The sequence below is a fragment of the Capricornis sumatraensis genome, chromosome 10, assembly GCF_032405125.1.
Source record: "Capricornis sumatraensis isolate serow.1 chromosome 10, serow.2, whole genome shotgun sequence".
Taxonomy (NCBI): domain Eukaryota; kingdom Metazoa; phylum Chordata; class Mammalia; order Artiodactyla; family Bovidae; genus Capricornis; species Capricornis sumatraensis.
Window position 1 is genome coordinate 40,811,030 of NC_091078.1, and position 23,726 is coordinate 40,834,755.

Here is a 23,726-nt window from a genome sequence, read left to right on the forward strand (position 1 = left end):
CACTTCATACACAAAGAATTAAGTCAGAGTGGATCATTAACCTTAATGTAAGACAAACATTTTTAAAAGAAGATAAGAGAAAATCTTTATGACCTTGAGATAGGCAAATTTCTTAAGGCAAAAAAAAAGGTGAACCATAAAAGAAAAAAACTGACAAATTTAACTTAAAACATTAAAGCAGTTTGCTTATTGAAAAACACCATTAAAAAAAAAACAAGCCCTTTTAGGAGAAAAGGGTTTTATATAATATGTTATATATATATATATATATATATATATATATATATATAGAACATATCTGACATAAAATAATAATATGTGCTGTATTTATAAAAGATATCTGACAGAAACTTTTATCTGTAATATAGGAAACTTTCATTAAATTCAATAACAAGGAGGGAAACTGCCCTACAGAAAAATAGGCAAAAGATTTGAAGAGATAATCCACAAAAGAAAATATGTGAATGACCGAGTACTTGAAAAGATTCTCAACATCATTGGTTATTAGGGAAATGAAAATTAAAGCATAGTGAAAAAGCACTGTACATACACTATAAAATGGCTAAAATTTAAAATACTGACGATTCCACCTTTTGGCAAGGATATGAAACAGCTGGAATCCTTATACGCTGATCATTCATTCATCATTTGTAGGGATGCAGAATGGTATGGCCACTTTGGGCAATAGGTCAGCCACTGCCCCAAAAGTTAAATACATATGAACTCATCATATGACCCTAAGTATCTAAGGATTTCACTTGTAAGTATCTCCTGAGAGAAATAAAAACATATCCAAAGACATGAGTATTATTCATTATCATCAAAAATAGAAACAACCCAAAATGTCCATTATCTGGTGACTGGATAAATAAAATGTGGTACCTCATACAGTGGGATACTCTTCAGCCATAAAATGAACTACTCTTTTATGCAACAACATGGATGAATCTGAGAAGCGTTGTGTTCAGTGAAAGATTGTACCATTAATTATTTAGCTCCTTGTGATCGAAGTTTGGGTTATTTCTGATTTTTTTGCTATGACAATTAATTCTGCATCAGATATTCTTAAAGGGGAACCGTGTGCATTTTAGTAATGTTTTTATAAGAAAAATTTCTAGAAGTAGTAATAGAATTGCTGAGTTGAAGATTTTTATTTCCTTACATTGCCAACGTTTACTTAATGTTAATTATGTACCACACACTATTATAAGTACTTCTTCTACCCAGATTTTCTTGTTTAATTTTTACAATAACTGTATGAAGTATAGGTACTATTATTTCCTTATATTACAGTTGAGGAAACTGAGGCACAGATTAAAAAAAAAGTTCCAAGTCACACAGCTAGAGACTTACAGAGCCAGGGCACAAAGTGGGATGGTCTGACTCCAGAGCTTGACCTCCTGCATACGACGTATGAAGTAGTTTTCTATTTATGCATGTTTCAGGGGAATTGTATTTACTTTTAGGTTTCCTACCCATTACAGAAATTTCTTAATTTTAAAACACTGGGGATAAGGCAAGCCTTTCTTTTTCCTAACTGAAATAATTTCAGAAATGCACTATTGGAATGTTGTTTAAGATAGACAAAGTCATATTCACAAAAAATACCAGTTGTTCACTTCAAGGAACACTGTTTTGATAGTATACAAACGCAGCATACAATTCTTTGGGCAGGTCAGTTTTTTCATGTAGGTCATAGAAGATATTAGTCAAGTGGTAAAATTAACCTTTACTTAGATTGTGGTTCAGTCGTGCTGCTGCTGCTGCTGAGTCACTTCAGTCGTGTCCAGCTCTGTGCAGACGGCAGCCACCAGGCTCCGCCCTCCCTGGGATTCTCCAGGCAGAAACACAAGTGGGTTGCCATTTCCTTCTCCAGTGCATGAAAGTGAAAAGAGTCGTGCAGTTGTGTCTAACTCTTTGTGATCCTGTGGACTGTAGCACGCCAGGCCTCCCTGTATCTCACCATGGGGAGGCCTGGTGTGCTCCATTTTCAAATAGGCCATGTATGCAAAAGAGGTAGTTCCTTTAAGTGTGTAAGCTTTGCACTGGAATCGTGTTAATGTCAGCACCCCACTATAAATCTTCTGAATCAGAAATTTTGAATCCTAGGTGAAGGCCAGACAACTTCTTAAAACTGAATAGAGTTTCTAATTCATTTTTGGGTCCGAGAAAACTTATGTAAGGTATATTCTTGATCAGTAGGAGAGATTAAAAAAAATGTGACATGTCATGTCTCAGATACCCAAAGGACATTTATTAACTATTCTAAATATCTCTTAACAACCAATAAGTTAGCAAAGAAAAGAAAAATCTTTTGTTAATGAAAGCAGCTGGTTTACATTTTTTTTGATTATATTAATTCCTTAATTTAATGTCCTCTCATCTTTTTTCTCCCAGGGCTTTTGCTAGTAGGTGATACTATCTGCCTTCACTTGGTCATCATTTATTTATTCCTTAACCTACTTGTAACATGACATGTGCTTTCAAGTGATGTTCTAAAAGGAAGGAATGTTTTTAAGTTATTACTCCTCTAGTACATGAGGACCTGTCCTTTGCTCTCTCCTGCCTTTATTCTCCTTTGTTACCCTGTAGCACTTGACTGGAGGGAGTGTGGTATAACTGGTGAAGAACGTAGGGTTCAGAGGCAGAATGCCTGGATCCTAAGCCTTCCTCTGCCATTGGCTAGCTGTGTGTTGCTACCAAGTTACCCGCCTTGTTTTCACATTTGTTTCATGGGATAACAGTAGTACTCATGTCGTGATTGTGGCGAGGACTAAATGAGTATGAAAAGCGTTGTAGCTGGCACGTGGTAAGCTATCAGAATTCTCACCTGTTGTTATCCACCCGTCCCTTTTTCTTTCTCTTTCCTTAGCTGACATGATACTGCACTGTTCTGGCTTTCTGTAATTCTCAAACTATTCCTTCTCTGCTGGCTTCCTTCTAAGTGCAGGTACTTCCCTCTCTTTGGCATCAGCTTTCTTCTCTTTACATGTGGTATGGAGATCGGGCACTGGCTTTGCAATCAAGTAGACCTGGGGTTCAGTTCTACCGCTGCTGCGTATTAGCTGTATGACCTCCAATTTTAACCCGAATCCTTTCTGAGCTCAGGTTTTCGTTCTGTGAATTAAGGGCAGTTCCTTTTTTCAGGATTATTGGGAGGATTAAAGGTAGATAGGGCTGAGCTGATGGATCTGCTGCTTCTGCTGTCATTTCTGGCTTGTCTCATCCACTTGATCTCATCCATTTCTGTACCTTCAGATACCGTCACTGAACTTTTGATGCTTAATTCTGTTTCCCAGGTTAGATTTTCTTCTCCCACTGTGTACTTTCTGTATGTCTTACTGGTATTTTAGAGTTTTCCTGTCTGATATCAAATAACTCCTCTGTCATCTTCCCTCGGAAACTCGCTCTTCATTGTGTGTCCGTTTCCGGTCATCCTCCCAGTCATGGCACCTTAGCACTGGACTGATTCGTACTTTGTTTCAGCCTGTCTCTGCTTCCTCTTCCAGTTCGGGTTCCACTCTCACCAGCACAGCACTGGGCTCACACGCCCATCTTCGGCTTTCAGTTCGCACTGTCCTTTTGTGTCTGTTTCCCAACAGCCGTATATGTCATTTTCCTGTGTGCAGTATTCCATGTTCTCCCTAATCCATCCTTCACTTTTATCTTTACATTCATCCTCCTAAAGTGGGCGTCAGTGAGGTTTTCCCAAAGGGTTACATGTTTTAGGCTTTGTGGGTCAAACATTCTTTGTTGCAGCTGCTGAACTCTAAACGGGAAAGCAGCCATAGGCACTGTGTAAGTGAAAGAGCATGGCTGTGTTCCAGTAAAACTTTATTTACAAAAATAGGAGGTGAGTTAGCTTTGGCCCATAGGTCAGAGTTTGCTGACTGCTGTCCTAAATGACAACTCAGGTTATTGTCAGTGCTTGCTTATATGACTTCAGGCATTCTGTAGCTTGAAAAATAAATCTGAATTCCTTAGCTTAGTGCTTGAGATCTGCCTCAAGTTAGCTTTATTTCCCTTTACTCCTTGTCATACATTGTTTATTTTAGCAAATGGAACGACCTGTTCTTTGGACATGCCATGCTTAATTAGGGCATCTCATGGTTCTTTTGTTGGTTAAGGTCTTAGAGTAAGCACTCTGTGTATTCTTTTAAATTTTTCTCCCTCCCTACCTTTCTTTCTTGAAATAATTTCCTTTAAAAAATACTGCCAGGTAGAACAGTCTTCCTAGCGACCTACTTTCCTAGTCTTATCTAAGGTATTTTTTGGTTTTAAGTGTTTTCCTTCTCATTGTTTGGAGAAGAAAAATATAATGCAAGGTTCCAGAAATATTAATTCTCATACCAATTGCTCTGAATGGTAGTCCCTAATACTTTCTTAGTGATTCTAATGTGTGTGTAAGGGATACAGTGGTGCATGGAAGTTCTTAGGAAAATAGCTTTAGATCTGATGGGCTTAGAGCTCCCCTGGTAGCTCAGCTGGTAAAGAATCCGCCTGCAATGCAGGAGATTCCGGTTTGATTCCTGGGTCGGGAAGATCCGCTGGAGAAGGGATAGGCTGCCCACTCCAGTGTTCTTGGGCTTCCCTGGTGGCTCAGCTGGTAAAGAATCCACCTGCAATGTGTGAGACCTGGGTTCAGTCCCTGGGTTGGGAAGATCCCCTGGAGATGGGAACAGCTGCCCAGTCCAGTATTCTGGCCTGGAGAATCTCATGGACTGTATATATATAGTCCATGGGGTTGAGCGACTTTCACACACAGTGAAGGACTTAGTGGCAGTTTCTTCAGAACCTGTTTTGACCTCTGTATAATGGTATTCTATTTTGCCTACCTCAGCCTTTGAGATCTTCATTTTTTCCTCCCCAAATATATCAGTATATTCTGAAATATTTGGAAATAAAGTGCAGGCATGATACCTGTTACCTTAGTACATTATTTTGTATAAGCACACAACTATAATCAAATTAGGAAATTAACACTGATATAATTGTATTATTTAATATACAGATCCTACTGTGATATGGTAGCTTATTCCAGTAATGTCTGTTGTAACAAATGAAAATCTTAGATCATGCATTGCATTCAGTTATCATGCCTTTTACGTCTCCATTGATCTGAACTAGTCCCTCAGATCTCCTGTTTTATGACTAACATTTTTGAAGTGTACAGGCCTGTTATTTTGTAGAATGTCCTTGAGTTTGGGTTTCTCTGACATTGTCTAACCATTAGATTAGGGTTATTCGTCTTTGTCAGGAATATTACTCAGGTGTTGCTGTGTTCTTCTCAGTGCCTCTTACCAGGAGGCAAGTGACACGGACTTGTGCCTTTACTGAAGAACATCTCTGTTTGATCTTGTGTATCAACTTGGTGAACACATCCCTAATGAGCCCTTGGAGCTCTTCCTAGTAACATGCTAATTCCTTCAGTTAATATTTTTTAGTACTTTCTCTAGACATGTGCTGGGGGCATAAAGACAAGTAACGCACAATCCTCATCTTAACTGTACTCACGGTGTAATGCAGGAGTTAGCAGATTTTTTTTTTCCCCAAAGGGCCAGATAGTAGTTATTTTAGGCTTTGTGGGCTAGATGGTCTCTGTTGCAACTACTCGAATCTGTCGTAACACAAGTGGCTAACCATGGAATAGGTTGCAAAATGGAAATTACTAGTTAAGATAAAATGGAACCTTGCAAAAAATGTCTTGTTTATGGTGAGCTTCTTAGATCTGTATCAGCAAACCCTTCTGCTGTTTGCTGGAAAACTTTAACAAGCACTGCTAGGCATTTGGAGCCATGGAAGGATTAGAGACCGGCAGTGACATTAGATTTTGATTTTAGAAAGTTAACTTGGATGGAATATGGAGAATGATACAGAGCAGGTCATAGCAATCCTGGAAGCAAGGAGAGGAGTCAAGAGGCTGTTAATAGGCCCAACAAAAAGATTAAGGACCTCTTTTAAAATAGAATTAATAGAGGTGGAGATATCCATACATACTTAGCAAAAGATGTTTGATCTAATTGATGATATAAGCAAGGGCAGTGGAGGAGGAGAAGTCAGAAATGATTTGTGAGCTTCTCTAGGGAAATTGGTGGACCGAGGACACCACTTGGTAAAGGAAGGCTATATGAAGAACAGCAACTTGAAGGCCAGGGAAGGCAGGCAGGTAAGCTGTTTTGGAATTGTTGCATTTAATAAGCCTGTGTAGATACAAGTGGAAATTGTTTTATAGGTCTAAGGCTGCAGAGAGCCATCTAGACTAGGGCGGTTAGCATATATATCTTAGCCGAAGCCACAGGATTGACTGAATGCAGTCCCCTGGAGAAAGCAGTTTTCACAGCAATGATAGTGCTAATTACAGAAGCCTTGTGGGAAACAAAACTCTTCATTGGTGGAGAAAGGGCATGAGAGAAAAGTATATTGAAAGAAAAGGAGGGAAACCAGAAGACAGTGGTGTTTTTAGAAACCAAGGAAGAATAGAAAATTGACAGTATTAAGTACTGCAAAGAGGGTTAATTAGGATTAGAACTGGAGGCATGCAATGCTTTTATTAAAAAGGTTGGGGGGCATAGTTTGGGACTTTGCTTGCGGTGATTTCAGTGAGTTAAATGGTAGGTGAGAAGATGTAGGCAAGGACCAGTCTTCTTGAACTTGAATCAGTGAGTCATTTGAATATTTTGTTAAAGTAGAAATTCTGAAATCAGTGAGTCTGGGTGAATCCCAAGATTCTGCATTTCCAACAACTTCCCAAGCAGTGGAAATGCTGCCATTCTGAGAACTACACAGACCTACAGGTAACAGATTGTGCATTGACGGCATCCCAGGGCACTGTAGCTAACTCACAGGGGTACCATGACTATTTTTAAATTTCAAGGGAAGTACAGTAGTATCTCTTGGACACCACACTGTATTCCTTTTGGTGCTGTCATACCTTTGTGAAGCTGGGTTTTCAGTGTTTACTCTTATTTAAAAAAAAAAAAAGGAAAGTAAGTACTGCCTAAAAATCAGTATGAAACAGGAAATGAGCCTGATTCCACAATTTGAAAAATTATGGAGTGCCTGACAGATGCTAAATTATTAGGATTTAAGTACTGCTAAGTAGTTTGGCCCGTATTCCTTAATAAAGTGAACCATCAGATATTTCTTTTGGCCTACGAGTGCCATGAAAAAGTTACTGTGACACTAATTACTCTTGAACCAAAAAAATTTGGGAACCATTGGTGTAACTGTTCTTCATAGAAACTTATTGTGGAGCAAAGCAACTGGAGATTGGATGGTAGCTGAGAAGGGGCTTATTTTAAAGTATTGAGAGAAAAGACAGGTATGTTACCTGCTGGGGGAGGGAGCAGCCGAGAGAGAAACAGATCTGAAGATATGGCAGATAAAGAAAGGTGTTAACTTGGAGTGAAAGGTCTCTGAGGAGATGAGACAGGATGGAATCTGGACCCTGCTTTCCCAAACCTTGGAAAAGGAAATAGCAACCCACTCCAGTATTCTTGCCTGGGAAGTCCCATGGACAGAGGAGTGTGGCAGGCTTATTAAGTCCATGGCGTCACAGAGTCAGACGCAACTGAGTGCCTTCACTTCCACTTTCCCAAACCTTGCTCCAAACGTGCAGCATTGGTTTGCTGCAAGAAGTGCAGAATCTCACATCCCATTCCAGACCTCCTAAATCAGAAAGTGGATTTTCAGTAAGATTCCTAGGTGATTAAATAGGCAGGATTATCCCTCCATAGGAGAAAGAATGACCCTTTTTAAAACTCCATCACCATGTGTATCTTGTACACACCAGCCATTCTGACTGAGGAAAGTGAGTTAATGAGGCCTATAGATTTAGATACATTCTAAGAAGCCTGAGAGTAAGAAGCTGAAGTTTCTACCTGATTGCCTTAATTACCTCAGGTAAATAGGAAACATCTCCACATCTATTGAATTGAAAAGTTGGAGCTGAAATAATGGCTGGAAGAGGTGAGTTATAGAATATCCATTTTGAGGAGTGCAAACAAATCGGCTAGGAATATAGAAGTTGGCAAGCAGTTCTGAAGATCTGGCTGAGGTCGGAGACTACTTTTAGTTGTATAGAGACTACTTTTAGTCTGCATGGTTATAACCTTTTCCAGTGGTGCTGAATAGCTTGGGGTATAAATTTGTTAGTTTGCAGGGTGAGGTTAAGGGAAAAATAAAAGGGCTAACCAAAACTCTATCCTAGATAAAAAAAGAAAGAAATCACAAGGAGAAATATGAGAAGCGGGGTAGAAGGATTGGAGGTCTTGAAAGCCAATGAAAAGGTCACACATCCTGGGTTTGGAGTTTTGCCCTATTCCTATCTACCAGGAAGAGGTAAATTCTTTTTTGTCAGGCTGTAGAGATCTATCAGGACTTGGTGATTGATTGGCTAACAGGGAAGAATGACTAGAATGACTCCTAGAGTTCTGGTTTTAGAGGCTGCTTTACAGTACACTTTTATTAGTGAGGAATTGCTCTCCAGTGAAGCAGGTTGGTTTTTTTGGATGGGGAAGTGTGGAGTCTACCCATGTACTTTCTGACTCTATATGAATTTGACTCTTCTGGGTATCTTGTGTAAGTGGAATCATCATACAGTATTTGCACTTCGTGTAGATAGGAATGTATTTTTTCTTTTTAATTAATTAAATTTTTATTGAAGGATATTTGCTTTACAGAATTTTGTTGTTTTCTGTCAAACCTCAGCGTGAATCAGCCATAGGTATACATATATCCCCTCCCTTTTGAACCTCCGTCCCATCTCCTGCCCCATCCCACCCCTCTAGATTGATACAGAGCCCCTGTTTGAGTTTCCTGGCCCATATAGCAAATTCCCATTGGCTAGCTCTTTTACATATGGTAATACAAGTTTCCATGTTATTCTTTCCATATATCTCTCCTCTCCTCTCCCTATCTCCATAAGTTTATTCTCTCTCTGTTTCTCCATTGCTGCCCTGTAAATAAATTCTTCAGTACCATTTTTCTAGATTCCATATATATGTGTTAGAATATTATATTTCTCTCTTTCTGACTCCCTTCACTCTGTATAATAGGTTCTAGGTTCATCCATGTCATCAGAACTGACTCAAATGTGTTCTTTTTATGGCTGAGTAATATTCCATTGTGTATATGTACCACAACTTCTTTATCCATTCATCTGTCGATGGACATCTGGGTTGCTTCCATGTTCTAGCTATAATAGTGCTGGGATGAACCATGGGATACATGTGTCTTTTTCAGTTTTGGTTTCCTCAGGGTATATGCCTAGGCAGGGAATCCTGGTGGGCTGCTGCCTATGGGGTCGCACAGAGTCGGACACGACTGAAGCGACTTAGCAGCAGCAGCAGCAGAGTATAGTGAATCAGACCTAGGTTACCCCATTCTATATGTTAATAATATGCTTAATAAACATTTGTTAATGTGACTTAACATTTACCTTAAATGTTTTAGTGGGGATTGCTTGTTTTTTTAAAAAATTAAATTCTTATTTTAAAAAATGTTTTTGTGATGTGTGTGTGTGTTTATTTTGGCTGTGCTGCATGGCTTGTGGAGTCTTAGTTCCCCAACCAGGGACTGAACCAGGCTGCTTGGCAGTGAAAGAACAGAGTCCTAGCCACTTGGCTGCCTTGCGATTCTCTGTGCTTTATATTTTAATCTCACAAGTGGCTTTTTATAATTAGCTCCAGAACACTTTTTTTTAAAGACTTTTTATGCCATTCTCGGCTATGTTAAATTCTAGTTGAATTGTTGCATTTTAGTGTATCTCTATAGATAATGAAATTTTTTTTGTTAATCTTGGATGAACTTTCTAACAGTAGTTTCAGCATCTTATCAAGTATTTCTATAAATACTTTTCTAAAAACCAAAGCAAAATAAAACTAATAGTGCTTCTCCAGGGCTTTTGTTATCATAGTAATTTATTTGAGGTCACCCTGTTTTTTATTACAATTGGGTATTCACAAAACTGAGACAGTATCCTAAGGTGTCCTCGTGTGAGCTGTTTATTTTAAGCAATGAGTATTATGTACTAACAAAGTTGGCATTTTTAGAGTAATAAAAGTTACCAAGTACTGTTTAATTTTGGCATCCATTGTTACATGCTTTGTTATGCCAGTTATATTTCTCTTAATCTCATCTATTTAAAATGTTTGCTTTATGTCTTTATAAGAGATGCAATGTAGGATTGGAAATTGGGAGACCCGGATTTTATCCTTTGGCTCTCTAGTTAGATGAGTAACTGAAGAGTTTGGGCCAGGTCTTTATGGTCTCTTCATTTTTAAATTCTGGAGTTTATTTATTTTAAGTCTCTGCTGTATCAGAAGTAGTACCAGATGGAACATACAGTCTTCCAACTAGACTGGAAGATTATGGCAGTCCAGATTCCTAGTTCCCGAGACGGAGAACACTGGCAGGGTGATGTGGTCCATGAGCTCCACAGCTGAGCGAGAGGTGTGGCCGGGACAGGGCGTTCCCGTCTCTGCTGCTCCACACTTCCCTCAGAATACTTGTACCTGGTGTTTATTTGACTAAAGAAACACTGATTATCTTATACAACTTCCCTGGTGGCTCAAACGGTAAAGCGTCTGCCTGCAATGCAGGAGACCTGGGTTCATTCCCTGGGTTGGGAAGATCTCCTGGAGAAGGAAATGGCAACCCACTGCAGTATTCTTGCCTGGATTATCTTATACATATGAGGCATTTTTATTAGGAATGTTGCTAGCTGCCAAGATGCATAAATGAGGGGATGTGGAGCCTTAAAACGGGGCTGTGGAGCCCAGCCAATCTGGGTGCACAATCTAGCTTCCCGCTTAGTTTTGCATCCTCAGGTAAGTAGTTGTAGGATTAAATGAGCTACTAAAGATTATACTTCGCATGGTGCCTGGTATATAGGAGGCCCTTGTAGAGATTATGATGGAGGTAGAAAGGGATTAAGATTTACAGAACGCTTTCCTCCATTGTCTTGCTAGGCTCACATCCTGTGAGAGGGATAATTCTGAGTTCTCCAGTGAGGCAGCGGCTCTGAAGGTGTGGGGCTTCTCTTGCGCCCTGCAGCTGTTGGTCTTAGCCAACACTGCTGATGCTTTCTGTTTCCCAGGCAGTGTTTAAGTAGTATTTGTGTCCTAGCTGAGTGGCCATGTAAGTCAGGTGTACCGTCGTTATTTTTACTTTACAGACAGGAGAAATCAGGCACACAAAGGTTTGGTAACTTCCCAGTGACCCAGCCTGTAGAGTTGGGATTTGAGTGCAGGCAGTCTCTGTGTCCTTCTTTATTTTGTGTGGCCTTTTGGCACGGTAAAGAGCCATGTTGCAAACTGGAAAGCTCTGTGTAGGATGGGGTGCTGTTTTCCCTGACGTGGAGATTACAGTCTACTGGGGATGTATCTTCTCCACGCTAAACCTGCTCACTTCTCCCATCTGCTAGACGTTGCCCTTAGCATTTCGGCCTTTTTTTCCCCTTGATAATACTGCAGCTTGTCAGTAGTCTTCATCTAATGTATCCCCAGAAATGGATACAGTAGATCCGTTATACTACTCAGATATGGCCTGAGTAGTACAGAATCGAGGAACTGTTTAATACTGCTTAGTGTTGCAGTGGCTTTTTAGCAACGTAGTAACTGGTTTAAGTTTATGGTCAACCTAAACTCCTGGATTTGGGGAGGGTTTTTTTTTTTTTTTTTTTAAGCTATCTTCTGGAAATTGTCTTACCCCATTTTATAGTCTTACTCTGCCTTCCAGGAGTTGTGAGAGTTAAATGAAAGGATGAGTATAAAGCTCTTGGCACAGTGACTGACAGGTGGTGGTGATACCTCAGTAAATGGTGGTGGTTTTCCTGTTATAATGTTTATCTAAATTTCTCCTGTTCAGAAGTTACATGGATAGATTCTTCTGTTTTTGTGATTCAAGATCATTGGTAATGTTAGAAACTTGTGATCAAGTTGCTGATCAGCTGTATTTGAGTAGAAATAAATGTAAGTGAAGTGAAGTTTAAGGAAGGATTGTAGAGAAATGGGAAGTAACATTTGAGAGTCATATATTCTCATGCTTCTGCTGTACGTTTTGAATTCTCTTAGGTAGTTTTAGTCACTGTGGTTTGGTTTTGCGTGTTACGTGTGTGGGAGAAGAGAAGTCTGTATTGCAGTACTATCCTCTGCAAAGCCTTTTGAAGAATGTAATGTCTGGGACTCCCTGCATGGTCCATTGGTTAAGAAGCTGGGCTTCCACTGCAGGGGGTACAAGTTCGATCCTTGTTCAGGGAACTAAGATCCTGCCTGCCGTATGGTGCAGCCAAAAATTAATGTGATGTCTACACCGCCCCCCCCCCCCCCCCGCCAAAATCATTGATAAAAATATAGATTAGCTAGAGGCTGAGACATAACAGAATCTCCTTCCAGGCAGACGGAGACCTAGATGTGGGATTTTGTCTCACATCTAGAGATGTGGGAGAAGCAGTCTCTTAGGTTTGTATAGCTCATATCTCGACATCATATCAAATACAGAAGAGTGTGTGTGTGTTTGTGTGTGTGTGTGTGTGTGTGTGTGTGTGTGTAATTTTTGTCATCCCTTGCAAGTGGAAAGCTATTGAACTTCAAAGTTATTTCTTATAACCTAACTATTTCTGTCAACCTTTAGCATAGATGGTAAAACTAAACTTCTATATTAAATATATTTGTTATTTACATTAATCCCACCACACCCTTAGTCATTAACTAATTTATTCAACAGATAGTTGAACACTTGTATTTGGCACAGGTTAATAAAGCCTGATTCATACCCTGTAGGAATCCAGAATATGATTGGGAACATACAGAAAGTAAGTATTATAATGGTGTCTATATATGGTAGTTCATAAACAATTAAGCAGCTATCTTTAGAATGATGTGAAAAGCGAAGAACATTAAAGAACATGACTCACTCAAGGTGATGAAAGTAGAATAGAGATTAAGATTATTTGAATTGGGCCATGATTATTTTCTAAGACCAGATCTGGCTCTTCCATTGGTTACACTCTTGTGCAGTGGTTTGGAGAGGCAGAAGTTAAAACAAGGCCCAGACAGATTTACTTGTACAATGTCGATAGTCACTGCATGACTCACGGAGCTGTGGCAGGACTGACATGAGATGTACTATATGCAGGTCCTGTGGACGGGTGTTCTCTCCCGGTAACACTTGTCCTCTCACAAAGGCTGAGGCCTGAGTCTCTGTCAGTCACACCACAAAAGCTTTTCAGAAGTGCTTGATTGTCTGCCTACAAAGAGAGTTGTGCTGTTGTTGAAAAAATCAACTCGTAATTGGAGTTATTGATCTCTTAAGTCTTGCTGACTCTATTAAGTTTTAAAATGAATAAAGCATTTAGTGACTACTAAATATCTCTCTAAGCATTAAGGCTCAGGCTAAGTTTAAACGTTTAAGTACTGCATTTGAGCTCACTCATTTTGGAAATTTTCTTTAAAAAATCAGATTTTTGTTGTTACTGTTGCATTGAGTCTACATCAAGAAAATTAAATATAAAAACCGAACATTTTGATAAACCATAATGAAAAAGAATATGAAAAAAGAATGTATGTATATATATATAACTGAGTCACTTTGCTATACAGCAGAGATTGGTACAACATGGTAATTAACTGTACTTAAAAAAAACTACAGGATTTGTAATTACAAAAATTAAAACTGTTTTTCCCTTTATCAAATAACCGCAAAGAGGACATGGCCAGCCGTTTACCAGCGCCGGCGAGAGAAGCAGGCTCTCATGCTGCAGCTGCACTTTGGTGCTGCTCTGTCAGCCGCTCAAGTGAGTGAGGACCCACTGAGCTGATGGTGCCACTTCATCACTCAAAACGCCTCTGGCTCCGTTAGCCGTGAGAGAGAGCCGAGTTAATTTAAGGAATGCCGACCGTCCAGGAAGCAGCCTTGTCTGTCACACCCCTTGCTCACACTTTGGCCCCCCCCCCCCAGTTGCAGTGTATACAAAGCACACACCTGAGCACATTCACCGCACTCTTCCTTGCCTTCGTTTGTCACTTTTTCTTTTCCTGGAATATTCTCACTCTCCTCTCTTCCTGGTCAGTTTGTGTTCTTCTTTCAAGACCCATTTGTCAAGAAGCTTTCCCTGATCCCAGCTTCCCCTAATGGTTGGTCGACTGAAATGGTTAGTTTTCCTTTCTGTTCCGCTGGACCGTTCGTTCTTCACAGACTGTCTTCCTGCCTCCGAGCAAGTGAGCTCTTTAAATCTCATGTTCAAAACTGGACTCCTCACAAGGCGCCTGCGCTGAGGCCGTGCCACCTGTTGTCTTTGTCCATTAAGGGTAATTTCAGTTTTCCAGCTTCTCTAGCCAAAAACCTTAGAGTTGTGCTCTCTCTTATTCCGTACCAGTCCTTCTGGAAATCCTGCTTATGACTCCTTCAGAACAGATTGAGGATCCAATCACTTTTTAAGACCGTGATCCAAGCAGTCAGCATACTTCATCTGATTTATTGCAGGGAAAGCTTTCTCACTCATCTTCTGCCTTCCACTTGTGCCAGCCTTGGTGTGTTTTCCACATCAGGGGTTGCAGACTTTCTGCGAAAGGCCAGGTGGTAAAAAATTTGAGGCTTTATGGACCAACCCCTCTATCACAGCTGCTTAGTTCTTTTATGGCCTGAAAACAGCCGTAGATAATAATACACAAACAAATGAGTGTTCCAAGGAAACTTGACATAACTGGGCAGTGGGTAGTAGTTTTCCAGCCACTCTCCACATGGCAGCCAGGCTGCTCAAAGCCCTCCAGTGACCTCTCTCTTAGTCCTTTCAGTGGTGTCTAAAGCCCCAACTCTTCCCCTCTCTGACCTCATCTTGCACTGTCCACGGCTTTGATCTCTCATCTCCAGGCACACTGACCCTCCATTTCCTCACACAGGCCAGGCCCACTGCCCGGAACATTCACTCCTTATCTCCTTCAGATCCGCTCAGATGGGTCTGCTGGACCCACCCCGTTAACACCCCAGCGTTGTGTTCCCCATTCCTGCCTTGTGTTTTCAAAATACTAATCTTCTTACATACTATTTATTATGCTCTGTGTTGACTTAATTCTTTTGTTTGTCCTTTCTCCTCCTACCAGGATATGTTCCCTGAAAGCAGTCACTTTTTTTCTCTCTTCATATTGTACCCCTGAGATCTAGAACAGTATCTGACATACAGTCAATGCTCAGAAAAGATTTGTTGAATGAATGAACAAATAGTGGATATTTTTGAGGTGGTTGTTTTTTAATGCACTCTTCCTTCTCTGTCACTGCTATCAAATCCTGACTGTTTCACATTCTTCATCTTGCCTTAATTCCCCTGTCCTTCAGTCCTGCGTCCCTCATCCTGGCTAGCATCTCTTGTCTGTGTCAGTAACCTCTAATTCCAGGCCATCCACTCCATCCCCTAGGAGTAGCCTAAGTGATGTTTGGAGAGTTGAAATATTATTTTGCTACTGTTATTTGAAATTTTTTACTGTAGTTCAGTCACTCAGTCATGTCTGACTCTAGGCAACCCCATGGATTGCAGCACACCAGGCTTCTCTGTTCTTCACTATCTCCCTGAGTTTACTCAAACTCATATCCATTGAGTTGGTGATGCCATCCAACCATCTCGTTCTCTCTCACCCCCTTCTCCTCTTTGCCCTCCGTTTTCCCAGCATCAGGATCTTTTCCAATGAGTCATTTCTTTGCATCAGATATCCAAAGTATTGGAGCTTCATTCAGCACCATTCCTTCCAATGAATATGCAGGGTCGATTTCCTTTAGGACTGAGTGGAAATTTGGGCCTTTGTTAATCAGAATCCTATGGAGTGCTTGTTTAAAATTCTGAGATCGCAGGCCTCATGCCATACTTACTAAGTCAGGATTTCAAGTATGGGGTTTGGAATCATAGTTTAAGAAGACCAAGTGATTCATTTGGCTTCACTGACTTGTAAAAAAAAAACTCGTGAACATCTGGCGAGAGCCTTTCTGCCGGCCCCTGCCCATCTGTCCTTCCCTATCTCCCACAGCCCCGATGGGGACTTCATCTTCCAATGGTGCTTACCTGGTTGTGGTCCTCTCAGGGTGCCATATTTGTTCATGGTTTTTGAAAATATTGTTTACTTGGAAACTCCCTCTACTCTGGAAAAGTTCTATTATTATCCTTCAAAATTCTTCTCATTTGTCACTTTCCCTATAAAATGTTTTCTGATGCCCCATTCCCATTAAAGCATTAATCATCCTTGCTGTCTGGGTACCTTGTGTAAGACCCTGCTTTGTTTACTACACTGTCCTGGATGCCTTTGTGTGACTGTCTGCCTGTTATGACCTACCTGAGCCAGTTCAGTTGTTTAGGTATTAGGTTCTCTTTGAGAGATACTGCTCAAGTTTGCAGCTTCAGATAAATGAGCGGTGTTGACCTAGTCCCCCAAAACTGAGCTTCTAGATGGCATGTTACTATGAAAACAAAACTCAGAGCTCTGCCACACCCACATGAAATCTCTACTCTCCATTTTAGAAAGTCTTTTATGAAAGGTGTATTCTAGGCAGAAGTGCTAATCTGGTTTTAGTATTCATTTTAGTATAGGTAGGATCAGACAACAGAATTCCCTTGTAGGGGACTTAACACAGAACCTGTAGGAATCTTAAGCCCTAGGGAACCATCCCAAAGAGAATAGGCTTCTGGGTTCATTAGACTCCTATGTATGTGCTCATGTAAGAGCAGTGGTCCCTGTGTGATATCTAACCAAACCACATAGCTTCTTCACCGCTCTTCTATACTGTCCTCATTTCTAATAGCTGTTACGCTAATTACCAACATTTGTCGATTTGAAAAGAGATAAGGATCGAGGGCTTACCTGAGGTTTTTGATTAGAAGCTTTCATCATTAACCAGTGACTCTGTCCTGGAGTGGTTTTGCAAATGTTCACTAATGATCCAGGATGAATAATAGGACCCTCTAATTCAAGTCCTCCAGTCCATCAAAGCAAATTGGCACTCTCTATGCTGAAATAACTTATAAATCACACCTCTCTTCCAGACTCTGGAATTTCAGGAAGCAGGTGTTGAACTTTCATCTCTGTATCCCCAGGCTTAGTGTACTGCCTGCTCTCTGGGCCTTGAGAGCTGATGAAATTATTGTTGGTAATGTTTAGTAGCTGGGGGTTTTGTTTGTTTTCTTTGTCTGAAGGCTAAATTGCAAGCTTGCCGGAGAATTATTTTATTAATAAAATGAGTTTGCCATAGCTGTCAGAGAGCGTGTCTTAGCAGTGCACCTCCCTGCAGGGGCTGGAATGCGGTAGTGTCTCCTGGAGATCAAGCTGAGGCCTGCCTGGACCCCTGCCTCCCTGTGGGGAGAGGTTGCTCTCTGCTCCTCCTCAGGTGCTGAGGGTGAGTGGCATAAACGCAGCGCCTGGCCTGGGAACCTGAGGAAGGGCTGTGCAGAGCTGGTGAGCTGGCAGCCGAGGCTAACAAATCACAGCTCTCCTCTGACAGCAGAGCCAGGCAGCCTAAATATAAACTGCTCCACAGACCAGTTCCTAACATGTAAAGTAGAATTTTATCAGTTCCTTGCTAAAAGGGAAAAGAGTGCAGTAAGGCATCATTAAAGATGAATACACTGCCTGTTGAAACATTGCTCTTAAGCAAGTTGATTTTTAAATGTATCCTGGAGTTGTTTTCTCTCAGGCTAGAATTAGGGCCCAAGAAGGAAAATAGTGTGTCTGGTGTTGAATTAAACAGCCCATCATTCTTGGGCTATTTAAAGAGTAATTTGTAGCAATACTGTTATATTATCTTTCCTTTTTTCCCCTGCATTTCATTCCTGTGAGTATGGTCAGAGGAGTCTCTTGGACTTTTTAAAATTTTATAATTAATATGATTATACTCTGCCTTTGTATACAAATTATAACTAGCTCGTATTAAAATATTCTATAGGAACATAATAAAAATGTTGAAATTGTTGTTTTATCATATGATAGAAGATTTATAAAGATCTCTCAAAAATCAACAGAGAAGTGATGAATAATCCATTAGGAAAGTGAATAAAGGATGTGAATAAGCAGTTGACAAAAGAATTAAATAGTAAAAATATGAAAAATCTCATAAATTGGGATTTCCCTGGTGGCTCAGATGGTAAAGAATGAGAGTCTACCTGCAATGCAGGAGACCTAGGTTCAATCCCTGGGTGGGGAAGATCCCCTGGAGAAGGAAATGACAACCCACTGCAGTATTCTTGCCTGGAAAATTCCATGGATAGGAGCCTGGCCAGCTACAATCCATAGAGTTGCAAAGAGTTGGACACAACTGAGCAACTAACACTGTATGTTATTTATAACATTAAAGTTTAGCAAATAAGTCAAGAGATTTAAATTTTTAAATGCCTATGGATTGTCCTTCGTCATCACCCCTGTTTAACAGGCTAATTAATACAGTGAACAAAGTTCGTAATTTTATAAAGTTTTTAGTTATATCTTTTAGGAAATGAGATTACCTAAATAAGTATAATTGAAATCTGCAGTTTAAGGAATAAGATTATAGTAGATACCAACTTGTTTTTAGTCTAGTTCTTTGATGATATGTGTCCCCCCGTATTTGAGCTAGAGTTGCGTAAACCCGAGTGATAGTGCTTGTGGTGGGTACCTGTGCTGTGGGAATGGAGGAGGGAGAGACTTGAGAGCGGTAATGCAGAGTTGGAGGAGACCTTCCAGAGCGCATGGGAGAACTGAACCTCTTGCGCGCATGCGCGCGTGTGTATGTCTGTCTGTCTGTTGTCGTGGCAGGTGGGGAGTCCCTCAGGAGCCAGCTACTGGTTCACCTGAACTCTTCAGCCAGACTGAACACAGCCTTACTGGAAACAGGAACTGAGGAGGATGTAAAGGAGGGGGTTTTCTCCTCCAGACTCCTTAGCATCTCTGTGACGTTGGGCAAGTTTTTCATTCTCATTATAGCTCTGTTTTCTAATCTCCAAAGTGAAGAGATTAATTGGACCTACCTCATAAGTTTGTTGTGAGGAGTGAACGAGGTGATCCTTGCCTGGCTTATGGTGAGTGCTTGCTAAATGTTAACTGTCCGTGTCTGCAGAAGGCTATAGACCTGGGACAATATATTTTAATAGAATAAATTTTCAAATAGTAAAGCTTTTCCCCACATTCCAGGGAAAAAAATAGTACTTTGTTAGTCATAAAATTTGACTTTTCTTAGCTTTGAATCAGTGTTTTAAAATAATTCAGTTCAAGGAAAAAAAGTAAGTTTCCTGGTTCAACTTCATATTGAATACAAGCCTTCCAATGCCAGAAATAAATGTCTTCAGATTCCAGAGAGGTACCACCAACCTCTTCCTTCCTTTTATTCTTAAGAGTAAAAAACAAATATATGTTTTTTCTTATCCTAAGAACATCTTCATTTTGACATTTTCAAGTCAAAAGGGGAAAAAATAGCATTTAATTGTTTTGCTTATGTTTAAATAGGCTTTTCCCAACGAGAAACTGAAATGTTTAAAATTGATGTCTCAAAGACATGTCAGATTAGAAATGTACCTCAGAATGATAGAGCAGGCAATCGCATTGTTTCTTTTTCAGGCAAATGTCGAGTGTTTCAACCCAGCCCTCACGGGAGTGTGAGGTCATGTCTGCTACTCCTCAGAAAAGATAGAAGAATACCCCAGGAGTATCACTCCAGTCCTCATCAGATCTCTAGAGACAGTTCAGTTTTACTTGATAGACTTCAGTGACTTTCCTTATCCTTAGGACCACTATATACAGTGTAAATCTCTTGAAACAATTTTATCCTTTATAGGTATACCTTCTTCCTCTGCTGAATTTTCTGCTGTCTTTATTAGGTATAGGTGTCCTAATCCATTTGGGTTACTATAGCAAAATACCGCAGACTGAGTAGCTTAAACACCGAAATGTATTGCTTACAGTTCTGGAGGCTGGCAGGCTCAAGATAAAGGTGACCATGCTCGCCACTGTCTGGTGAAGCCCCTCTCCTGGTTCACAGCCTCTTCTGGCTGTGTCCTCGCAAGGAGGAAGGGTCAGGGTTACCCTCAGAGCCTCTTTGTAAGAGCACTTATCCATTCATGAAGGCTCCCTGCTTGTGACCTCAGTGGCTCTCAAAGGTTCCACCTCTTAAATCTTCGGGGCTTAAGAATTTCAGCATATGAATCTCTGCAGGCATGGAAACATTGAGATCATAGCAATGTCCTTTATCTTACATAATCTTTCATATAAATTCTAGAATAGGGAAGCTGCCTTTTTCAAAGCTTTCATTGTAGCCATCCCTACACAGGACCACGGTGGCTCACTGTTGCTTACCTTTCATGTCCTTCTTCCTCTGCTGAATTTTCAAGATTCCATCTTATTTCTGCCAAGTTAACTTTACCTGATTATTAAGTGACAAAGCAGACCATTATAAAAGTACCCCACTGTCACTCAGTTGTTTCCTGTGTTTGCTAGGCCCGTACTGATTGTTTTTTCATCCCTTTACCTTTCCAGATCACACCTGTCCTTTAAAGGTGAGCCAAGGTCATGTGTAGTTCAGAGCCTTGTCCTTTTATTTTATCCCACATGAATAATTTCTTTCTTCCGAATTCCTTTTCTGTTTATTATCTGCACTACTCAGTTTATCAGTTGATTTGCAAGTGCCTGGTGTTTTCTTTCTTTCCAGCTAAGTCCTTTCAGACATACCATACTGACCCTTTTTGTACTGGGATATTGTAGGTATTTCATAATACTTTTTAATACTGCTAATGACTTCTAGACTAATAATGGTCTTAAGCAGGTAAAATCAGGTGTGGAATGAGTTGTTATTGTTTTACCAAGAGATTAAGAGAAAATAAATTGAATTTATTAAAAGTTGTGAACAAGAACCTGTATATTAAAAAAAATCAAGAATAGCAAGTCTTTTTAATATATATATATATATATATATAATATACCTAGAAAACAAAGTTATCAATTAAGACATAAAGCATAAATGTTATTTAAAACCTGTAAGCACTGTGTAACATTTAAGGAACTTTAAATTTTGCTAGTCCAAATTGTAGCTAAAGATAACTTTGTTTAAATGTGAATACTTATTTTAAACATAACAGCTTCTAGATTTCGTGAGGTTTTATAGAAACATCTTTTTATGTTTTTAGAATCCAAGTGGGGAGGAGTTTCAGGACATGCATGCCTTGCTCAGTGCAGCTTCACTGTGTCGTGTTCAGGCCATGCAGATACTGGAATGAATTCATGACCCTCCCAAATCATTGCATGTTTCCTGCAATATTTATCTTTCCCCGGAACCTCTCGGAGTTTGACTCCTTCAGGTCTCAGGTTTTCCAAGGTGATCTGCTTTTTCTGGAGGTGCTTGGTTTTCCCTTCTCCTCTTAGAGTCTCTAGTTGTAGGCACAGAAGGGGTTGTCTGTCTTCTGGGAGTAGGATCCTCTTGCTTCTTTCTCTTTTATGCATTACTCCTTTTATAGCCACCTGCATTTAGCTCTGATTGTCAGTAGGCCTTCTAGTTTACTGGGTTATGGTGGGGTTTCTCATCTTATCCTTTTTGTAGTTGTAATAATGTCCTGCTGCCTTTGCTATGGTTGCTATAGACAGGTTGAGTCCGCAGACAACAGGCAGGCCCTGTGCAGCACTGACTCCCTTCCCCTTCCTTCCCTTCTCTTCACTCCGTGGTGTCCCTGTCACCAGAGCAGAGCTAAAGGGCTCTGGGGAACACCAGACAAGCCTCTGGTGATAATGGCCCCTCAGATAGTACATTTAGGTGGAGGTAACTGAGCTACTTCAGGAATTATAAAATTTAATTAATACAGTTGTTTAAAACTTTTATTACATCTTTTTTTTTCCCCAAAAGTCTCACTTGCAATTCAGTGGAAACATAAATGGTACCCCAGTTGAAGGTTGGGGCGAGACCTGTTTGTTTGGCTTCTTGTCATTTTATGGGTCTGTGGGGTTGCAAAGAGTTGGACATGACTTAGCAACTGAACAACATTCCTCTGGACTGCCTATCAGTCACCCCTAGGCACCACCATGGAACCCTAAAGGAGAACAGTGTAGAAGTGACTAACGCAAACTTTTCATTCTGAAGCATAATCATAGTGTCTTCAGTTTTGTTCTACCCTGGAATATCTGGCTTATCAGGACCACTGCTGGGAAGCTCCTTTATTACCCTGTGCATGGTGTTAACTCTTTCACCTAGTATTTCTGTTCTTTGTTTTTGTTTTGTTTTGTTTTGTTTTTGGTAAATACTCCATTCATTCAGTTACATAGGCTGGAAACAGCAGAATCATCCTTCACTCTCCTTTTTCTCCACTTCCAGTCCATGAGCAAACCTTGTTGGTTTTCTACCTTCAGAATACATCCTACCTTGCCACCTTAGTCAACCTGATTTTTGTTTTTCTCCTGGAAACAAACTGCAATAGCCAACTAGCAGTCTTCTTTTTTCACTGTCCACCCCCTGACCCCCAAGACACATACGAGTTTAGCGGTGTGTTACATGGATAACATAGTATGGTGTCAGTGACTTGGGTTCTGAAGCCAGATTGCCCGCATTCATACTTGATCTCCTGTCATGTGTCATTAAGAACATTAACCTTCCTGGGCCTCAGTTTCCTTCACAGAGGAGCTTGTGACATGCTAATTTGTCATTTAGTCTCATTGATATTAAATGAGGTAATGTTCAGCGTTGATCTTCTAAATTGTGCCTTTCCAAATTGGTTCCACTCAGAGAGTGTGTTGGAGGCAGTTTGTGGCTGTGGAATGGTAACACAGGTGGTTCTCTGGTGAGCTCAGGGAGAATGGCCAGCTTCCATGGAGCAGGACAAAGCCCACTTGATCTTGATAATCATCATGAATAAAGGTCACAAAAGAGAGGCCTTTCTGCAGTCTCTTTGATCCTTCTGTGTCAGCTCTTCCCATCACTGTGAGACAGAGTTCTCCAGACTTTGCATTGTTCACCAGCCTACCCTGTGCTTTTTATACTCATCAATGTAGAAGGTCTTTACTTCTTCTTATCTACAAACATGATTTTTTACTAGAGAAAGAATTTAAATGTAAGTCAGAATAGCCAAAAATGAGAGATCTTTGTTATAAGCTGTTTCCCCTTTTTATTCATAGTTGGACTATTAAATTTATTATTATTATTATTATTATTATTATTGTTACAGGCCATGGTTGCTTGTTATCCTGGCAATGGAACAGGTTACGTACGTCATGTCGATAATCCAAATGGAGATGGAAGATGTGTGACATGTATATATTATCTTAATAAAGACTGGGATGCCAAGGTATGCCACCTCACTGAGCATTTATTTTTTATCTTACAGGTGTTTTTTTCTCACAAATACCCCTCATAGGTAAGACTGACTTTAAAATGTGGAACAGTTAAACATTTCTCCTTAGATATGCTTTAAGGTATTAGGGATAGATCTTTATTAAAATGAAACAGATACTAATATAGCTCAAAAAGTAGATTCCCTTATTGTGAATATTGACACATTCATCCAAAAATTAACTTTTACAAAAGTATCTTTTATTAAAATAATACCCAAAACACTTATGAGAATTTTTTGCTCTATCACAACTTTTGAGGGAGATTATGTATAAATGATTATTAAGAATTATTTGCTATTTAACTCCTACATTTTATTTTTTGCATTGTTGCAGAGATGCTATTTGGCTGTTGGACTGTTGGAGGCAGGACTTCTTTCTCTGATTATGAAGTTTATTAATACTGACAGATTC

At 40.1% G+C, this 23,726-nt stretch overlaps 1 protein-coding gene across 2 annotated transcripts in view; it reads left to right on the top strand.

The window, feature by feature from the left end:
- The window catches only part of EGLN1 (egl-9 family hypoxia inducible factor 1), a 48,995-nt gene that overhangs the window by 13,998 nt on the left and 11,271 nt on the right, over positions 1 to 23,726 (top strand). For both annotated transcript variants that reach the window (XM_068981816.1, XM_068981818.1), the window contains one exon: positions 23,150 to 23,269. In XM_068981816.1, the coding sequence (XP_068837917.1) occupies positions 23,150 to 23,269 (120 nt within the window). The remainder of the gene's footprint in view (positions 1 to 23,149; positions 23,270 to 23,726) is intronic.